General features: G+C 40.0%; 1 protein-coding gene across 3 annotated transcripts in view; it reads left to right on the top strand.

The window, feature by feature from the left end:
* The first annotated feature begins 588 nt into the window (after positions 1–588).
* Positions 589–17707, top strand: part of sfswap (splicing factor SWAP) — a 45647-nt gene continuing 28528 nt past the window's right edge. Inside the window, exons 1-10 of one of the 3 annotated variants that reach the window (XM_063889713.1) lie at positions 589–959; positions 2656–2819; positions 4191–4322; positions 6304–6377; positions 8505–8727; positions 8829–8926; positions 9590–9743; positions 12825–13074; positions 13369–13521; positions 13702–13795. In XM_063889713.1, the coding sequence (XP_063745783.1) occupies positions 760–959; positions 2656–2819; positions 4191–4322; positions 6304–6377; positions 8505–8727; positions 8829–8926; positions 9590–9743; positions 12825–13074; positions 13369–13521; positions 13702–13795 (1542 nt within the window). In that variant the 5' untranslated portion in view covers positions 589–759. Of the gene's footprint in view, positions 2225–2655; positions 2820–4190; positions 4323–6300; positions 6378–8504; positions 8728–8828; positions 8927–9589; positions 9744–12824; positions 13075–13368; positions 13522–13701; positions 13796–17707 lie in introns of all 3 variants that reach the window. The other 2 variants (XM_063889712.1, XM_063889715.1) reach the window with 2 other exon arrangements.

Raw genomic sequence — 17707 nt, 5'->3', positions numbered from 1 at the left:
ACAATATAGGATACATAGGCATATGCTTTAATACAATCGGTATAAATGCAGTCGGTATTTCTGTATTGCATTTTGTATCTTTGAAAATTCAATACATTATTGAATCTGATCTTTAAAAAGGTGTCTGTGCCAACTTTAGGGGTCACAAGCCCTGCAGTTCCAAAATTGACCAACTTTTCCAAAAAGTATTACAGTCAAGGTTATATATGAATCTCAAATCAATGATATGAGTTGCCTACACAGTACTGGATTGACATATTTACATCAGACCTCATGCTTTATGTTTATGAAACATTACAGATAATATGTTTACAGTGGCATAACCCTCATTTGGTTACTTTATGAGTTCAGTTCATGGTTCAGTTCCCCTCAAGCAGCACAGTGCAGGAACATGTTTATCAGCACATTCGACAGAAGCAAAACACTATAGGCTACTGGCGTAAATATCCACTCTTGTGTATAGTTTACTTTCTTAAATAAATCCTGAAGACTGAGAGAAATTTAACAGAAACAGGTTTTTATAAATGATAATATTTTAACAAGGGGAAAGTGTCGTAAGTGCGGACACGATACGCAGCTGCATTTCCTTGTTTCCAACATGGCGCATGTCGGGACGTAGAATGTGTTTTGGGATATAACATCACGGATTATCGTAGCATTTGGACTACATGAAAGCTATTTGGTTCATTTAAAGTAAACACTGTACTGTCCTTCCCGTTTTACCCAGCTAGTTAATCGTTTCCACGAAGGAACCGGGAGATGTATCGTCGCGGAGCCGCAAAGAAGGACCACAACAACAAATCAGTGAAGAAGGATGTCAGTGACAGTGATAAATACGCCGACCTCTTGGTGTTCGGCTATGCCTGCAAACTGTTTCCAGACGACGAAAGGGCTCTTTACCACGAACATGGAAAACATCTTATTCCATGGATGGGGGACAAGAGCATCATGATTGATAGGTCGGTTGAACAAACTTAGACCGAAACATTATGCTAACCATCTATGCTGTCCGTTAGCCTGTTTCACAATTCAAGGGACCACTTGGAGTCTGTCTTGCAGAAGCTGGAAATACCTGCAACTGGCGATTAATGTTTTATTTCCTGCTTGCTACTTTGTTATTGGATGTCCTGAACTGTTCAAAATTATATCTGAAGTTACTACAATAACATGTGAAGATGCAAATCCCTGCCACTGTTGGCTAACATTAGCTGTGATGCTGAACTAATAATACACAACCAGTTGCCCGATGTATTAGTCACACCAGCTTCAATTACTGCAATTTATAACTGGCAATGGTGTGCAAAAACAAATATATTTCAATCTCGTAACCTTTACAGACAATATTGTTACCATTTATACAAACAAGGCTTAGCTAGTTAACAGTACAGTAAAACAGTGTGAACATAAAGATATCATTGTAACCATAATGAAGTGTTTGCAGAGCTATTTACTTTACTGCATTAGTTTGGACTATGTAGGTCCTAAACTGGCAATGGTGTGTATTTTTGAGACAAAAACAAAGATATTTCAATCTCATAACCTTTACAGACAACATTGTTAGCATTTAGCAGGACTTTGCATTTTGACATGTTTGGGAGAACTTTCTTTGGAAACGTTAACTTTAGGCATACATACTAGCTATCAATATGGATTATAAAACAAAACAAAATGTTTCTCTCTCTGTCCTTTTTTAAATTGAGTTTTGCAGAAATTGCTTTACATAAAAGCACACAACCTGGGTTTTTATTTTGCGTTTCCTATATCCACAAGGCCAGAGCAAATTCTAACCAAGAGTAAAGTTGCAGCAGTTAAGGTGATTCAAAATATCACAATGCCTATGTAAAACATCAGGATTTAACTATCCAACAAAAGGTTTAAAAGTGCTTACAGCCTATGTTGCTGCAGGCTATGTATCAATGTCTTGTTGCCATCTCCATTCAGCACAAGTATTTCATTCATCTGAACTTAAATTAGTGCATTCATTCTTTGAATCACCTCGATCTGCAGTGGCCCAACTTGTGTTTCATTTGTACAGCCTTTGTATGTGTGTCTTTATCACATAACCCAGTTTTTTCCCCAGCAAGGTAAGCTAAGGGGTCCTGCCAAACCCTGAAAGCCAACTACAGCACCCCGTTTCTTTGTCTTCATGAAGAAACTGCAACTGAGAAGTGGCGTAGAGGGACGAACCCTGGAAAATGTCGTCCATTTGGGTTCTTACGGATAGGTATTTATGTGCTCGGGTTTGTGTGAATGTAACTCTCTTTGCAGATGTAGAAGTAATGATGAGTGTTACAGGGGGGAATTGAACCCTGTAAGGTAAGACTCGAGTTGCTTTGTTTGTTTCTCTTTTTGTTTTTTCCTTTTTCAAGTAGGGATGTTGGTTTGTAAGACTTGTCCAAGAAGGAAATAGCAACAACAAGCTTGCTAGGTATCTTAAGAGCACTATCGACAATTAAGCCCAAGGACTTAATTAGTGCTTGTCTGTAATTTTCCCTTTAAATATTAAGTATACTCTCGTTACAGACTTACAGAGGTATATAGAGTATTCTTTATATAAATGTTGGGTTTTAGGTTGCCTTTCTTGGTAAGTAGGTCCATATTGTGTCTAAAAGTCTTTGTCGGCTTCCCTCTCTAATCCCTGTTATCACCCAACAGATACGATGGGCGTGGTCATTTACACGACCTTTCAGAGTATGACAGCGGGTCATGGAATACATCCTACCAGCTGTCGGAGGAGGAGGCCAGGATCGAGGCGCTGTGCGATGAGGAGAGGTACCTGGCCCTGCACACTGACCTGCTGGAGGAGGAGGCCAGACAAGGTGGGCAGACTGCTAGGTTGGACATTTCACACGCAGTGATGGCACATCTAAGTCTAAAGCTTCTCTTAATACATCATACTGGTGATTATTAGGTTTATATCGTTTTTTTTCTTCCTGAATTAGTCATGGTTTTTGACATTTAACAAAAATGAGCAGACAGGTTTAGTCCAGATGGATTTTTTTGGGCCCATCGATCCTCAGTCATTCCAAATCAGCCATTGCTGTTAGTATTTTGTGTGTCCACAAACTTTATACTTCTATATATTTATTCATTAACCATTCAAACAAACAGAGGGAAGTATTTCTGCTTAAAACATAGCCCACACAAATTGGCTTTTTAAATTGCTTCAACATATCCCTCTCTTGTTTAATTGCCATATGGTAGTAAACTTTGCAAATATATGTGGCTACTTTCTTCCCTCTCGCCTTCAAATCTTTTTTTATCATCGATGTCTGGCTCTACTTAAAGTTCACATTATCAGTGTCTTATCCAGAAGTCAGTGTTCTTATTTGTGTGCTAAAAATGTTTAAACTCAGTGTCTTCGTTTAAGACTTTTCCCCAAGTCTTACACATCACAATAAACTGACGACCCGTCTGTACAGCCAGAAAAAGCAATTGTTTCATACTTCAATCTAGGCTTTTTGACAAAATCTCTTTCCCAGGAGGAATTTTTCGACATCCCCTTTTGTGGCCCTTTCAGCTTTCCATCTCTTTAAAAAGGACTGACTTTGACTCAGAGCTCCACTGCTGCCATTTCTATGGAAATCACTTTCAACTCTTGGATGCTTGCATCTCACTCGTTTTACATTATAATGAAATAGGCTGGTTTGATGACAAAGCACCCTTCTAAAAGACACACTTAATGACTGTAATTGAATTTATAAGCCACAGTTTTACGTGAAATATGGCATCTTGTGCCCAAACTGACAGGACAGAATGAGTCTGTTAATGATTTTTGTCACACACACACTCACACACTCACTGCAGAAGGTTCATCCCCCAGGCTGGTTTGCCCTTGAGTTTGGAGAACTGACCCCATTCACTTAGGCTATTACCCATCTGCCCGTGGAAGGGAGAGCAGGAAAAGCATTAGAAATATTGATATTTTTAGTGACAATTTTGCCCTTGCTCCTTTTAATAAAGATATAGTTCGCTATGCATTTTAATAGAAAAGCTTTAGTCTCAGGGGCCAAATAACCATGTATATTTTTCCGGCAACCACACAGTTATTCTCTGTCTGTCTTCTCTTATTATCACTGTGTTTTTACAATATAAAAATGAACCGTGCTTACATTAAAATAGAACATGATGGTGTGTTTCTGCAATCTGAATCGTATTAAGTGTATCTGTTTGTGGCTTGCTTTCCACAGAGGAGGAGTACAAACGTCTGAGTGAGGCTCTGGCGGATGAAGGCACCTACACAGCTGTGGCCTTCAAATACAGTGCTGACTACTACGACCCTTCTCAGCCCACCGAGGAGGAGGAGGCTAACCGAGAAGCAGGTGAGAACACAAAACACTCACAAACTGGCCAAACATTCAGATACATAAAACAGCCTTTACTGGCAGATCTAGTACTGCAAATATCAAGGCCTTGCACAAGGTTGATTTGTCAATTAAAGTATTGGTTATTCACAGTAATCACATCACAGTATGCATGGAACTCCGAGATCTCTGATGTTCCATCCTTGACACGCTTGGGGTGGGTTCTGTTCCCTGTCTACATTTCTAGCTTCTTCAGCCGTATATGAGAAAGTCCTTTCTAATCCTTTTTCTTTCCTTCTTTATTTTTTCAACTATTTTAATCCATGCGACCATCTGCGCCTACACGTTCTCCGGGGGCATGCTGGTTTTGAATTTCTGCCTTCAGAGCACACTGAACGTGTGAAACATATTTATCTATAATGCAATATTACCAAACAAGACCATACATGTTTATTATAGCCATTTGTAACAGCCATCCATGGAGGAGCTGTGGGTTGTAGCTCAAAGCAATTTTACTTGTGAACACCAGATTTTGGCACATTTTCTGTTTTGGTTGTCATCCATCGATAACTGACACACACACACACACACACACACACACACACACACACACACACACACACACACACACACACACACTCACACACACTCCTGCAACTTTAAATATTTGATGATGAAATAGCTGGAAGCACTTTGTCCCGTGGCCTGACAGTTAAGCAGACCAGATTGCCCTCTCTGGGGAGCGTGCAGAGGTGAATGCAGAGTGTGAATATGCCTGCCAAAGCTCCAGATACCGGTAGACTTTATCCTTTTGAGAATAAATCACAACGGCTCGTTTGACACAGGTCATTAACATTTTAACGCTGGTTTAAGTTGAGCCCCTGCTACCATTTTTGATTGTTGATTTCTGCCTTGTGTCTTTTAAGTTTTTGACAAAACTTTAGAACAGTCAGTCCCACACTGCAATGCAAACCTAAAAGAGAGTGTTCGGGCTGACGGATATGAAGGCAATTAATCACATTATTTATCCAAATTGTCTCCAATTATATCCTGAGTGAAAGCCAAAAAAGCCAGAAGGTTAATTGCAGTGTAAGTTATTATCCGTTGTACATGACAGATATTATAACCTTTATGTAAAACCCAACAGTAATTGTTACCATCATTTTACAATACAGACAATAATTTCATATCCGGATGAAAAATGAACTTCATTTAAATGTGTGATTCAAGCTGTATGTCTATCAGGGGGATTTATTATTAAAGTACATACTCCACCTTCACTGAAATATCTGAATTCCATATCATTTGACCTACGTGGGACTGTTGAGTGTTTTGTTTACCTGTAAGGAGCTTCTGATGTGGCCATACTGTAGCTTTTAAACACATTGTGATTTAGCCTAAGGTTAAATGGAAAATGTGCTTTTATTAAAAAGTGAGAGTACATCCATTTACTAAAGTGTGATTGAGATTTACATAATATGCCACTTTACAATTAGCAGCCAAATACCAGCTAGTAGACCATGATGACCCGGTTATATAACTGAGAGGGTTATTTAAAGAGTTCGTGCTTTTGAAATTGGGGCACATTTTGGGAGTACGTTATCTCATCACTTAATTGAAGTTGAGAAGGATCAGATTTAGTGAACACATGGGCACCGTGAAGCTTTTAGTCACTGTCTAAAAAAGCTGGTATCAAAACTGTACCCATGGCACTCCATACACTACAAGCTAGTACATCAGTCAAAATGGTAATTCAGTTTCCATCTGTACAGGTAAAGGTAGAGGAAAGAGGGGGTAGATATTTTACTGTGGGACATTTTGTATTATGGCTGATGTGTTGACGATCATGGGGTTTCAGCCGCTGTTGAAACATGTTTTAGGCATGCTTATCTGAAGTCACTGCTCCACTGGGAGCATATCCAGCAGGGTATATTTATTTGTTATTACAAAATAGTTAATCCTCTTCTTTGTGTCTTAAATCTCTTCACATGCAAAGAAGAAGCAGAGGCTGAGGACAGTGAGGAGCCGTTCATTGCTCCCCCAGGGCTCACTATCCCTCCCGATGTAGAGCTGGTGAGTCTTAAATATCCAGATGGCTTATTGTTGTTGATGCTCTGTTGTGCTCTTATACACAGTAAAGATAGTCAACATATAAACATGCACATGCTCAGTGGTTTTACACAATAACGGGAACATTTTCGAACCAATCTCTTATTGTCAACTTGTGACCACTCGCAAATCAATCTGGGCTTTTCCTTTATTTAGGAGCGGATTGGTTAAGGATGGGTTTTTTTGTACAACATGAACATTACTTAGCATATGAACATCATATCTAAGTAAATCCCATAAATGTCCAGCAGTGGCTCAGTCAGTAGGGGCTTGGACTGGGAATCGTAGGGTCGCCGGTTCAAGACCCCGAACAGACTTGAAATATGGAAAGTGGACTGCTACTTGGAGAGGTCCCAGTTCACCTCCTAGGCCCTGCTGTGGTGCCCTTGAGCAAGGCACCGGACACCTCCAATCCCCCCCTCCCCATTGCTCAATTGCTGCACAATAGCTGCCCACTGCTCCTAGTACTAGGATGGGTTAAATGCAGAGGACTAATTTCACTGTGTGTGCTCTGCTGTGTGCATGTATGTGACAAATAAAGAGGGTTTCATCCTACGATTCTTCTTCTAACAGTTGAGGTTTAGATTTAGGATGGTTTATTAGAATAACATTTCAGTAAAATCTCTGTTGAATATTCCTATGAAGGATTTCCTGGAGCTGTCGTTTGAGGTGTTAAGCCACCCACATCCTGACAGATCTCATCATTAGATGACAGTCCTATCAATATCCATTCAAGCATTTTCTCTGTGAAATAGCACCTGTCCTTTTTCCCCTCCTTCAACTGAAAACCGTATGTCATTAAATAATATAACTCTGTATGTACTACCACACCTCTGCTACGAAACGCCACATATTCACTCTATGTAGAAATATATCTTTCCTCAAACTGGTGATGCTTTACAATCATATGACATACAATGATAATACCAAGCTGGATTTAATAGATAGAAGCATTTAAATTCATAGCTTTGGCTTTTATTTTTGGTTGTCAGACAATCTTCTCAGAACCCTCAGTGACCCTGCCACTTCATTATGCATGAGGAGAGAGACTAGCTTTAATGTTATGGCCTCTGTGCATTTTCAGAATGTAGCAAGCTGGTTATAGTACAGCCAGCCATAACGTACATATGTATACATACACTGCATAACACAGATGCTGCACATGATAGGCATGTACTATTCCTGTCTGCTCCCTAGATTGTAAGGAGATACCCTTCTCTTCTTTGGTTATTAAAGCAAGGGAATTGCATGTCAAAGGTCTTTGGCCCAAAACTAACCTGTATGATGGGTCTTGGACAACTAACTAAAAGGGGATATTAATTTTAACGGGGTACACACGGTTTATAGCCTTTTTTTTCTAGATGGCCGACAGTACCCACTACAGAAAATCCAATTTGTGACGAGAGAGAAGAAATAACACAAGGGCAAATAATGGCAATCTTATGACCATTACACTTGAGTTATGTTTCGCTTTGGCGCAGCAACACAAGCTCAGTTATTCAGGCATGGCAGAAGATGCTTTTCATGTGTGTATCGATATAAACTAAGTTTTAAACGCATCCTTTTTACCTAATTGCTGAGTCCATAAAGTGAAAAGACCTTGTATGTCAGGAAGTCCTCGGCAGCGTAGAACACAATACTGTTCGGTTCCTGTTAAACCCTGGCATCTTTTTTTGGCTGCTTTCCTGAAAGTTAGTATTTATTGTGACTTTTATCGGGATGAGATATGTGTGTTCTTGTTTAAAAAATTGCGGCACTCTCTAGGTAATGACAGTGATTAATCATTAAAAGCACACAAGGGGGGACAATAATGAATGAACAATGGACTATTTCTTGTTCCGCTGATTTCCACCTCATGTGTATTTTAAGAATTAATGTCCGCACCATGAACATAAAGAGTGCCTGGCATGAAAATGGCTTATGTCCTTGGTTTGAAGAAAGCCATGTATCCTATTGTAATGTGCAGCTGTCCGGTTCACATGCTTATTTTTAAGTAGTGTTGATGAGCTTCAACATTGAGGAAAAAAAACGAGAAAGCCTTGCCTTTTATAAAGATGTCGGTGTGCTCATTTCTTTCCTTTTTTTTTCAAGCCTGCAACCATTAAGACCCACAACATCATCGAGAGGACGGCCAACTTTGTATCTCAGCAGGGGGCTCAGTTTGAAATAGTCCTGAAGGCCAAGCAGTCCGGTAACTCGCAGTTTGACTTTCTCCGCTTTGACCATTACCTGAACCCGTATTATAAACACATCCTGCGGGCCATGAAGGAAGGCCGATACAACCTCGCCTCCAAGAAGCAGGAGCAGTCGCAGGGTGAGTTATACAACGCAGTCACTGAAACCATCTGAAGTTGTCACAAAAAGTTCCTACATACAGTGTGCTCATTACTTTGTCTTTTGCTGTCCTTGCTGTAGAATCCAATTCTGATTCAGATGATGATGGGGATGGCAGTTACCTCCATCCCAGCCTGTTCGCCCCTAAAAGGTGCTCCCGCCTGGAGGAGCTTGTGAAGGTAATATACAGGGAATATAGGCCACTCACTGTGGAGCTTTACCGGTTGTATAAAATTGCCGCTCATTTATATTATCGTATTTATATTTTTTCTCCCTCCACTTATGTAGCTTAACAGGAGGAATGTTGTTTTCCTCCTAATGAGTCAAAATGAAATGTTTTATAAAGTATTCTGCCATTTTAACTGGAAGGCCACCACTGCCTGCCATGTGAATTACATTAACACGCTGTTAGTACTTCATACGCCCATTACTGCATTCTCTAATAACTATTCTGTTTCCCTGTCTTCATGCTGTTATGTTTTTTTTGTCCAGTCTTTCATGTGCATTGCCAGCACATCAATTAGTCTTCCCCAGAGCAGCAAGAATGGAAGCATGTCTTTTTAAAAGAAAACTTAATGAGCTCCTTTTTTAATAGCAAGCTGTCTGACAGTCGCCTCCCACCAAAAAGCTTTCTGCTTTCAAACCAGCTTCTCTAATTTACTACGGAGTATTCATAGTTCATCTATTACTGCTGAATTACTGCCCTGCATTGTTGAGTTTAGAGAGTTTGGGATTATTACTGTACAATTGTCTGATCTCGTAGAATAGACATGTTGTGGTTTTTTTTCTTAACATAATGGTGTGATAGACTGTTTAAACGTCCCCTTATTCTTCTTCTTCAGCCTCTACAAGTAATGGACCCAGACCATCCTCTGGCAGCACTTGTCCGAAAAGCAAGAGCAGAGAGGAATGGCACAGAACCGCCAGTGGAGACCAAACCGGAGGAAGTGCCAGAACCAGTTGCACCAAGCGCACCAGCACAGTACACTGCTGACCGTGAGTATAGGTTTGGTTTGTGTTGTCTTTGGCCCCCGCATTGGCACCCGGTCGTCCATCTGAAAAGCGGTTTTGCTATTGTTTGAGCACATTTACGCTTTATTTTCGGAGAGTTCTTTTGACCACAGAAAACCAGCATTTTGCTTTCTCTTTTTGACCATTTGTTGATGCTTGTGTTCTGCTGCTGCTGGTGGATCAATACAGCTCCCCACTACTAAATGCTGACCATAGTCTATAATTTATGCTAAGACATTTTCAACACCTTCAAAGTTCTACTGAGGTGTACAGGGAGAGACTTATTGTTGGTGTACCATATTTTCACTATGACCTGACACCGGTTAAATCTAATACGGGCATCAAAACATAGCAAATTACTGATTCAACGTGTTCATTTGGTCAGTTTTTAATACCTGAAAGATATAAGCACAAGATCCTAAACTATGTGTGAATTGAAAATGTAAGACCCTTAAACGCGGAACTTGCATTATCATGAGGCAGGACTCGCATGAATACGAACCAGTCAGTGGAACGCCTTTTATCCTTCCCACACAGGAAGTCTGTATGCAACCTTTTTGAAAGAGCTAACCATCAAATACAAAATGATGACTGTCTCTTGTATGACATACTGTATGCAAGGCTATATACGAATACATCCATGGTGAGTCACATCCACCCCCTCTTCACGTTATTTATCAGACTTCCACTTATGTATGAATCTCCATCCTCCACTCAAACGGCTGCTTAGATAAACCCATGATCGTCGGCCCAGTGAGTGTTAGCTTCCCCATTAATGCAATTTATTCACCCCTGAGACATAACTGTAGGGTGTACTTTGATCTGATTTTTGCCAAAGATATAAGACTGCTAACAAATTGGTTGTGAATGACCTCGCTGCTTAATGTCGTTAGTATGCATTATTGCTCAACATGGGGGCAGCTAATTTGCCCATGCATGTAGATATGCCGCACTTGATATATGAGAACGCCTCCTCTTGTCCTTTTGGAGCATTTTTTTTTTTTTTAACTTATGACGTTAATACAGGGCGTGGATAATAAGCTGCTCCATTACCTCTTTTGTATTGGATTGGCTCCCTTAATTTAGTGTATTAAATCTCTCCCACGGACACTAATGGATATGAGCATGCTAAAGACCTCACAATAGGAGCGCCTACATAAAACTCTAACTTTCACATTAAATTCAATCTATGAAATATATCTTGAGCTCTGATCATCCATCTATCTGACCATCTATTTATCTGACCAGCCATTAAACTACATTTCTTTTTTAACCTTCCACTTACACATCTTCATCCCAACTGTAACACCGGCCAAGTTTTGAAATGAAAACTACTGCTGTCGTTTTTTATTTGCCTGACTGGAGGAAATTGCATGTGTCATTAATGTCAACCAGCTCAGTGACTAATGTGTTAATATCACACTGTCTCCACTTTGACACTGACCATTCATATTGTCCCTGTCCCTGTATTGTCCCCCGTTCCTCATGCCCTGTCTCTTTTCAATAAAGAGTCTCTGTAATGCAAACTGACTGATAATAGACCTGACCCTTTCACACACAGGTCACACCTTGATTTATATTCCCTTCCCTCCGCTGATTTAAATATATTACAGCGACAGACGTTACTTAACACACACACACACACGTGTCAGCAAAAGAAGGCCCATGACAACCATATCATAAACAGTTCCACACCCCAACCACATTAGATTTAAAACTTGCTGTAGCACTTAATTTGCCTTTTTTTTTATAGTGTTTAAAATGTGCAGGTGGTTGCAGGCGTGTACAAACCACCAACAAATAGTGAATAGTGAAGAGATCCTTCATTGGTTTGGGGTTCAGCTTCATAGGGGAAATGTCTCCATTCCTAAAAAGGCTATATCTTTTTCCAACGTTTACTGCCATGAAAATATTATTTCATCACCATGACTGAGCTCAAATGGGACATTTCTGTTATTTATGGGCTTGCTAAACAAGCCTCGTTTTGCCAGTTTCTATTTCCAATTGATGATGTATTTTCCCTGACCTGTGATGTTTTCACCAAGGTTGAAGTAGATGGCATTAATCAAAAGCTTCTGAAATGAATCAGTAAATCATCCTTTCACTCTTTGTGAACACATAACGGTTCCGCTGTATTTTCCAGTTGTCAGTTTTCAACCTTACAGGGGTTTAACACGAGAGAAACCTCCTACACTATAAAGCGTTACACATCACAAAAAATATTAGTGTTAAGATCACCGTATTAAAGGTGCCATAGAACGGAAAACTGTATTTACCTTGGCATAGTTGAGAGGAGAGTTCGGTACATTGAACTGACCTACCGTGAATCTCAAACACCATTGTTTCCTCCTTCACGTGCAAATCATGAATATGCATATCACAGCGGTAAAACGGGCGAATTACAACAATCCCTGTGTGTTACGTCACACACGGTAGTCCAGCCCCAACATTTGCATACACCAGCTGCTGGAAACACTAACACTTACCACTCTGTAACGTTGCTCTCCAATCTCCGACCAACTGGCTGTTCTTCAAATTCATCGGTTTCCTCCTCCGATAAAGGCTCAAACATGTAAGGTTGGATGCCAATAGCCTCCATGGTTCACCTCTCACAGTTTTGTGAACTTCACTTACTTCTGTGGGCTCTGAGGCAGCCATGGATTGCGCCTTGTAAACCAGCCAATCAGAGCAGAGCTCTTCATAATTATTTAAATGAGCCCCCAAATAAGGCAATTCAGCTTGTTTCATTCTAGGACCAAATCATAGAGTTGTAAATGGGCCTGTACAACCGCATCTGGACATTTTTTGGATCAACCAAAGTTATATACCTTCTTTGTAGACATCAGAGAACAATATAAAATACCAGATAGATGCATTCTATGGCACCTTTAAAGACATCTGTGACAGCCTCAACAAAAACAAACATTTGATCGTCTCAAACCTTGTATTATTTGCATGTAGCATTATATTATGCAGTTTATGTCCACATGGATGACGTACCATTAAAACGTTTTTGAAAGGACATTTTACATTATACCTCTCTTCCCTTTACATCCAAAACTGCAGCAATGTACTATGGGTACTACATGCTCCCCGACGGAACGTTCTGCCTGGCCCCGCCTCCCCCAGGTATAGATGCCAGCTCCTACTATAACAGCATACCCTCAGCTGTCATGGCTCCCCCTACGTCTTCGGAGGCTTTGCCTAATCTGGGAACTACACCCACCCATCCTGAAAGTGTCGCAATGGCACCACCTGCTACAGCCCCCTCGCAGGTCACCAGCTCTGCGGCTCCTGCTGTTGTACCAGAAATCAGGTAGGAACTAATACACATCCCTGAGGAATACCAGTTTATTTTCATAGTTTTAGTGACATTCAAATGGAATGTTTAGTGCTTTTGATATTAGTCTAAGTCATGTATTGATACATTCATTTAATTGGACCACAGATTTGTAATGAGCTAATTTCATTTTTAATTGGTTTTGTTGTGTTTGTTCTATGCATAGGGTGTGAGGAATCAGTTACTGAAATGAGATTTAGACCCACATAACAACAGACTACACTTGTTTTAATAACTCACGCTTTTCTCTTTAATTTTGCCCGTAAACAGTTCTAAACCTGAAGCTCAAGTTTCCACACCAGCACCACAAGCCATCATCCCCCCACCACCCGACACCCAGCCAGTCATAGACAAGCTGGCCGAGTACGTCGCTAGGAACGGTGTTAAGTTTGAGGCCAGTGTCCGTGCCAAGAATGATCCACGGTAAGTGTTTCTCACCAGAAATAAATCTGTTGCTCCGGTCACATCTCGGTTTTAGGAACTCTTTATCAGTAACTTTACTTTATGTATTGCAAAAAGCTGTTCATCATCCTCTGGCTTATCTTGTATAAGTGCTCACCAATCATCTGATGAAGTATGTGCTCTTCCCTCTGACTACTGTAGGTTTGACTTTCTGCAGCCTTGGAATCAGTACAACCCCTATTACGAGTTTAAGAAGAATTACTTCATGCAGAGGGAAGGAAGAAGCGTCCAAGAGGTATAACCGGCTTTGTGTGTGTGTGTGTGTGTGTGTGTGTGTGTGTGTGTGTGTGTGTGTGTGTGTGTGTGTGTGTGTGTGTGTGCGCGTGTAATAATGACATAGACCCCCTCCAGCTTTACTTAATATTCCTTGACACCATAAGTAAAATCTATTTTACACTTGAATGTGTTTGATACAGTACCACTTCCAATGAATTATGTAGGATATTGTGACCATGCTGCCAATGTTTTATCCCAGCTCGTATGAATGATCAAAACTCCCACATGAAATCCTTAATAGCTTATTAAAGCTTTGCCAAGTATCACCTCAGCTACACCATTAGAGCCATGGATATTGTTCAAGAGGAGTTTTTAAAAGCGGGCTAAGTACATTTTCAGGAAGAAAGGTCAGAGTAATTATATTTAAATGTTTTAGTTTTGTTTATTAGAAATATTATTTGGATTCCAAATATCTGTTACATGGGAGTCCTGGCAGAGAAACCAGCATGAAGAGTTTCACATTAATCAACGAACAGACTTGAAATAGAAAGGCGAAAAAGAAACAGCCTTAACAACTTATGCAAAAAACTAAAACAATTTACATCCAACTTTTAACTTTGTTAACATCCCCAAATAGTCTTCTATAAGGGAAATGGGAAAGAAAATGCAGCCACTAAAACCCACAGAAACCAAATTGCAGGATGTGTGGCCTTATTTGTAATATCATCACACTTTTCTGTTCTCTATTCTTTATTATATCCTCTCAATTCCATTGCTCAGTAGATGTTGGTATTAGCAGATGAATCCGGCAGATGACCTTCACACGCATGAAAACAGTGTTCTCCCATTTGTCCACTGTCATCAACCTCACTGTTCTCCACACCTGTATGCAATTATGTTGAACAGCACTTGCAGCTAACGTTTAGACATGGGAAAAGGTTGTTTAAGCGTTCACTGCACTTACATTCAACCTTGAAATTAGCTGCTTTTTGTTGCTGATAAGGTAGGATCTGCCATGCTAAGATTAGAGGACTACAATATTGAAATGAAGGATGAGAGCGATACAGAGAACAAGAAAAATATTAACCGACTATTTAAAAAAAGACAGTTTAAATGTGTGATCCAGCCCTCTTTTCAACTGTCAGGACCTTTAAAGCTCTGCCATTTCAATTAGTCTCTGTGGTTTCTGTTATATTATTTAATCACATTTCCATTTCGTGAAACAAAGCAGGTTGCTGCATCGCCTTATCTATTAAACAAATTGATCAGTCGACTGCCCATGTGCAGACTTTTCACTTTTACTTATTCAGCAAGGCCAGTGCTGCAAAAGTACTACACATACTGTCCATCACCGTCTGTAAAACAGCAGAAAACCTGCAGTCCAATGATGCTGAATCTCCAGATGGTTCATCTCTCGCTTTTTAGTTTGGGTTCAGCTTCAGTGGTCACTTACTATACTTGTAATGTTTAAAATAGAACCCCATACAGGCTTCTCTTATGGTGATAGGAGGATTTTGCGCACAATGATCAGCTCTCTTATCTTTGTATCCCCATAGTCAAATCAATTTACAGTCTGGAAAGACACCCTCTTGTAATACAAACAATATTTATTTTCTTACATAAATTCAGTAACTTTGGAAGTAACCCGCTTTATTTGACTAGCATTGACTGCCTCGTATTCCTTAACCTTTACAACATCAAAGCCTCTTTGGTAGCTTCAAAACAACTCTACCCAAGGGCAACTCATTTAATTTATGTTCAGGCGCAAGGGCGAGATACATCATATTTTCTCAATACTAGTGATGAGCATAGTACAGTTTGCCAAGGACCCTTTAGAATCTGAGCTCATGACTGGCTTTTTTCCCACAAGTTGTTTACCCTTTTTGTTTAAATGCAGTTCATTTTGAAGTTTCAAGCTATGTTATTTATTCAGATTAATAAACAGGGCTATAGTTGATTTTATATGCTTTTGATAAAGCAGAGCATTTTGGGAAACGGAACAGATGAAAGGCAGTTTAGCTCTAATCTTCACAGTGGGCTCTTGGTTGTAGATCAATTATTGAAATGAATTAAATTAGCAAACCTTTGTTTACAAGAATTTTCCAGCTTTTGTGTGCAATCCTATTGAGAGTGTTCAAAGTGTATACAGGGTCCATCACGCCACCGTCCCCCAGAATAAGGAATACATGCGATTTGCCACATAGCGTGTGGGTTATAGATGAATAGATGATTCTTTTATTTTATTGCCAATGTACACTGGATTAAATTCAAGGTTTGTTGAGTATGCTTAAGAGGACAAAGGGAGAAGTAAGCAAAAAAGTTCTGTCAGTAGCACATTTGTTTTCTGATGGATCAAATCCATTAGCTTGTCAGAGTGCAGAGGAGTGTGGCCCATTATGACACAGCTCCAGCTGCTCCAACAAGCAGCTGCCTGGCTTTTCCATCAAAGAAGCTGCCTCCTGTTTGTGATTTGTGCCGTGGGTAATGGGATGCAGATATCGCTGCTGTCCGTCACTGCTATTATTTATTATTCGGTAGTTAATGAAAAAGTAAGAAAGGACTGAAATCAGTCAAAGCAAACTTCAGCAGGGTTTGGGGTACCGGTAGCTGCTGCATTGTATGAGCATCAAAATACTTGATTTTGGAATATTACCAGACATTTTTCCTGTAATGTTTGTGGTCTCTAACCAGCACAGATTTTAACAGCCCCTGCTATTAAATGTCGGTGTATGTTTCATGGGGTGGAGGATAATGAACTTCCAAGTTAAAGGTGTTTACGCACATTCAAAATCCTGCCAACCCTAACTGGAGAGGTCTTTTCTGATTGGCTAAGAGGGTGTCTCTTTCTGTGACCTCCTCTGTGACCTTTTGATTTTAGAGGTTTTTTTTAGGAGTTATATTCTCTGGGGCCTCGGTAGAGTGCTTTGACTGTTGAAAGCTCTTTTCAATGACAGCTGCATAGCGAAAGCTTCCTTTGAAGCGTTCTTCAAACATGGCGAAATATTCATCACGAGGCATTGTCCTCATCACCACTTTTTCCCTTTAGTTCCATTAGCAGTTTACATTTGGGATGGATGTTGGGGGCATGTGGTCCCCAGGTATTCTTACAGAGGGTTACTATACCTATAAGTTCTATACGGTTCTCGAGGGTTTGAATCTAATGTATTATACTTCTAAATGGCAGTGAAAATAAAAATGACTAAAAACGAATATAAAGAAAATAATAAGTAAGTACTAAGTTGATCATTTCCCTTTCTGCTTTTTCCCCTACTTCCCAGACAGTAGTAACACCTAATTTCTACCATTAAAAGATTGGATCGACTCTAAAGTGACTACTGATGCTTTTAATGGTCTGCTGACTGTCTATATTCTGCACATCTTCCCCTATAGAGATGGTAAAAGCCCTGAAAAATCTCCATCAGTCACAGCCAGACTTCTGTTTTCTCCACAGTTGCTTTTGTCTCCTCCACAGAAACACTTACTGTAGCGCACCAGCGAGACAACTTTGGAGGTGTAAACGTTAAGTGCTGATAAAATGTGGCAGATGACTGATTACAATGCTTGAATGCCACAGCTTTAGTTCGATTGGAAACTTTTCAAATCCATCTGCCAGTGATGTTAGAACATAAAGCATGGGTTTGTATTCTCTTATTTTTGGACAAACTAGACGACAGGCAGATGGACAATGTGGATGCTTTTTGTATTTTACTGTCCACCTACCAATATTGTATCCTGTTTTACTGCTGTACATCAAACGCTTAATGAATATACATCATGTTGAAATGAAGGACAGCCTTGGAATCTCATTTTCAGCACCATCTGTCTCTTGTCAAAATCCTACTGAATAAAACCATCATGAGCAATTTAAAATATAATCAAGTTTTGCTGTTATGAAGAGTGTATACCATAAATGGAAAATGAACTCCGGTTT

This window comes from Eleginops maclovinus, chromosome 8 (assembly GCF_036324505.1).
Source record: "Eleginops maclovinus isolate JMC-PN-2008 ecotype Puerto Natales chromosome 8, JC_Emac_rtc_rv5, whole genome shotgun sequence".
Taxonomy (NCBI): domain Eukaryota; kingdom Metazoa; phylum Chordata; class Actinopteri; order Perciformes; family Eleginopidae; genus Eleginops; species Eleginops maclovinus.
This window is presented reverse-complemented; position numbering and strand designations above follow the sequence as displayed.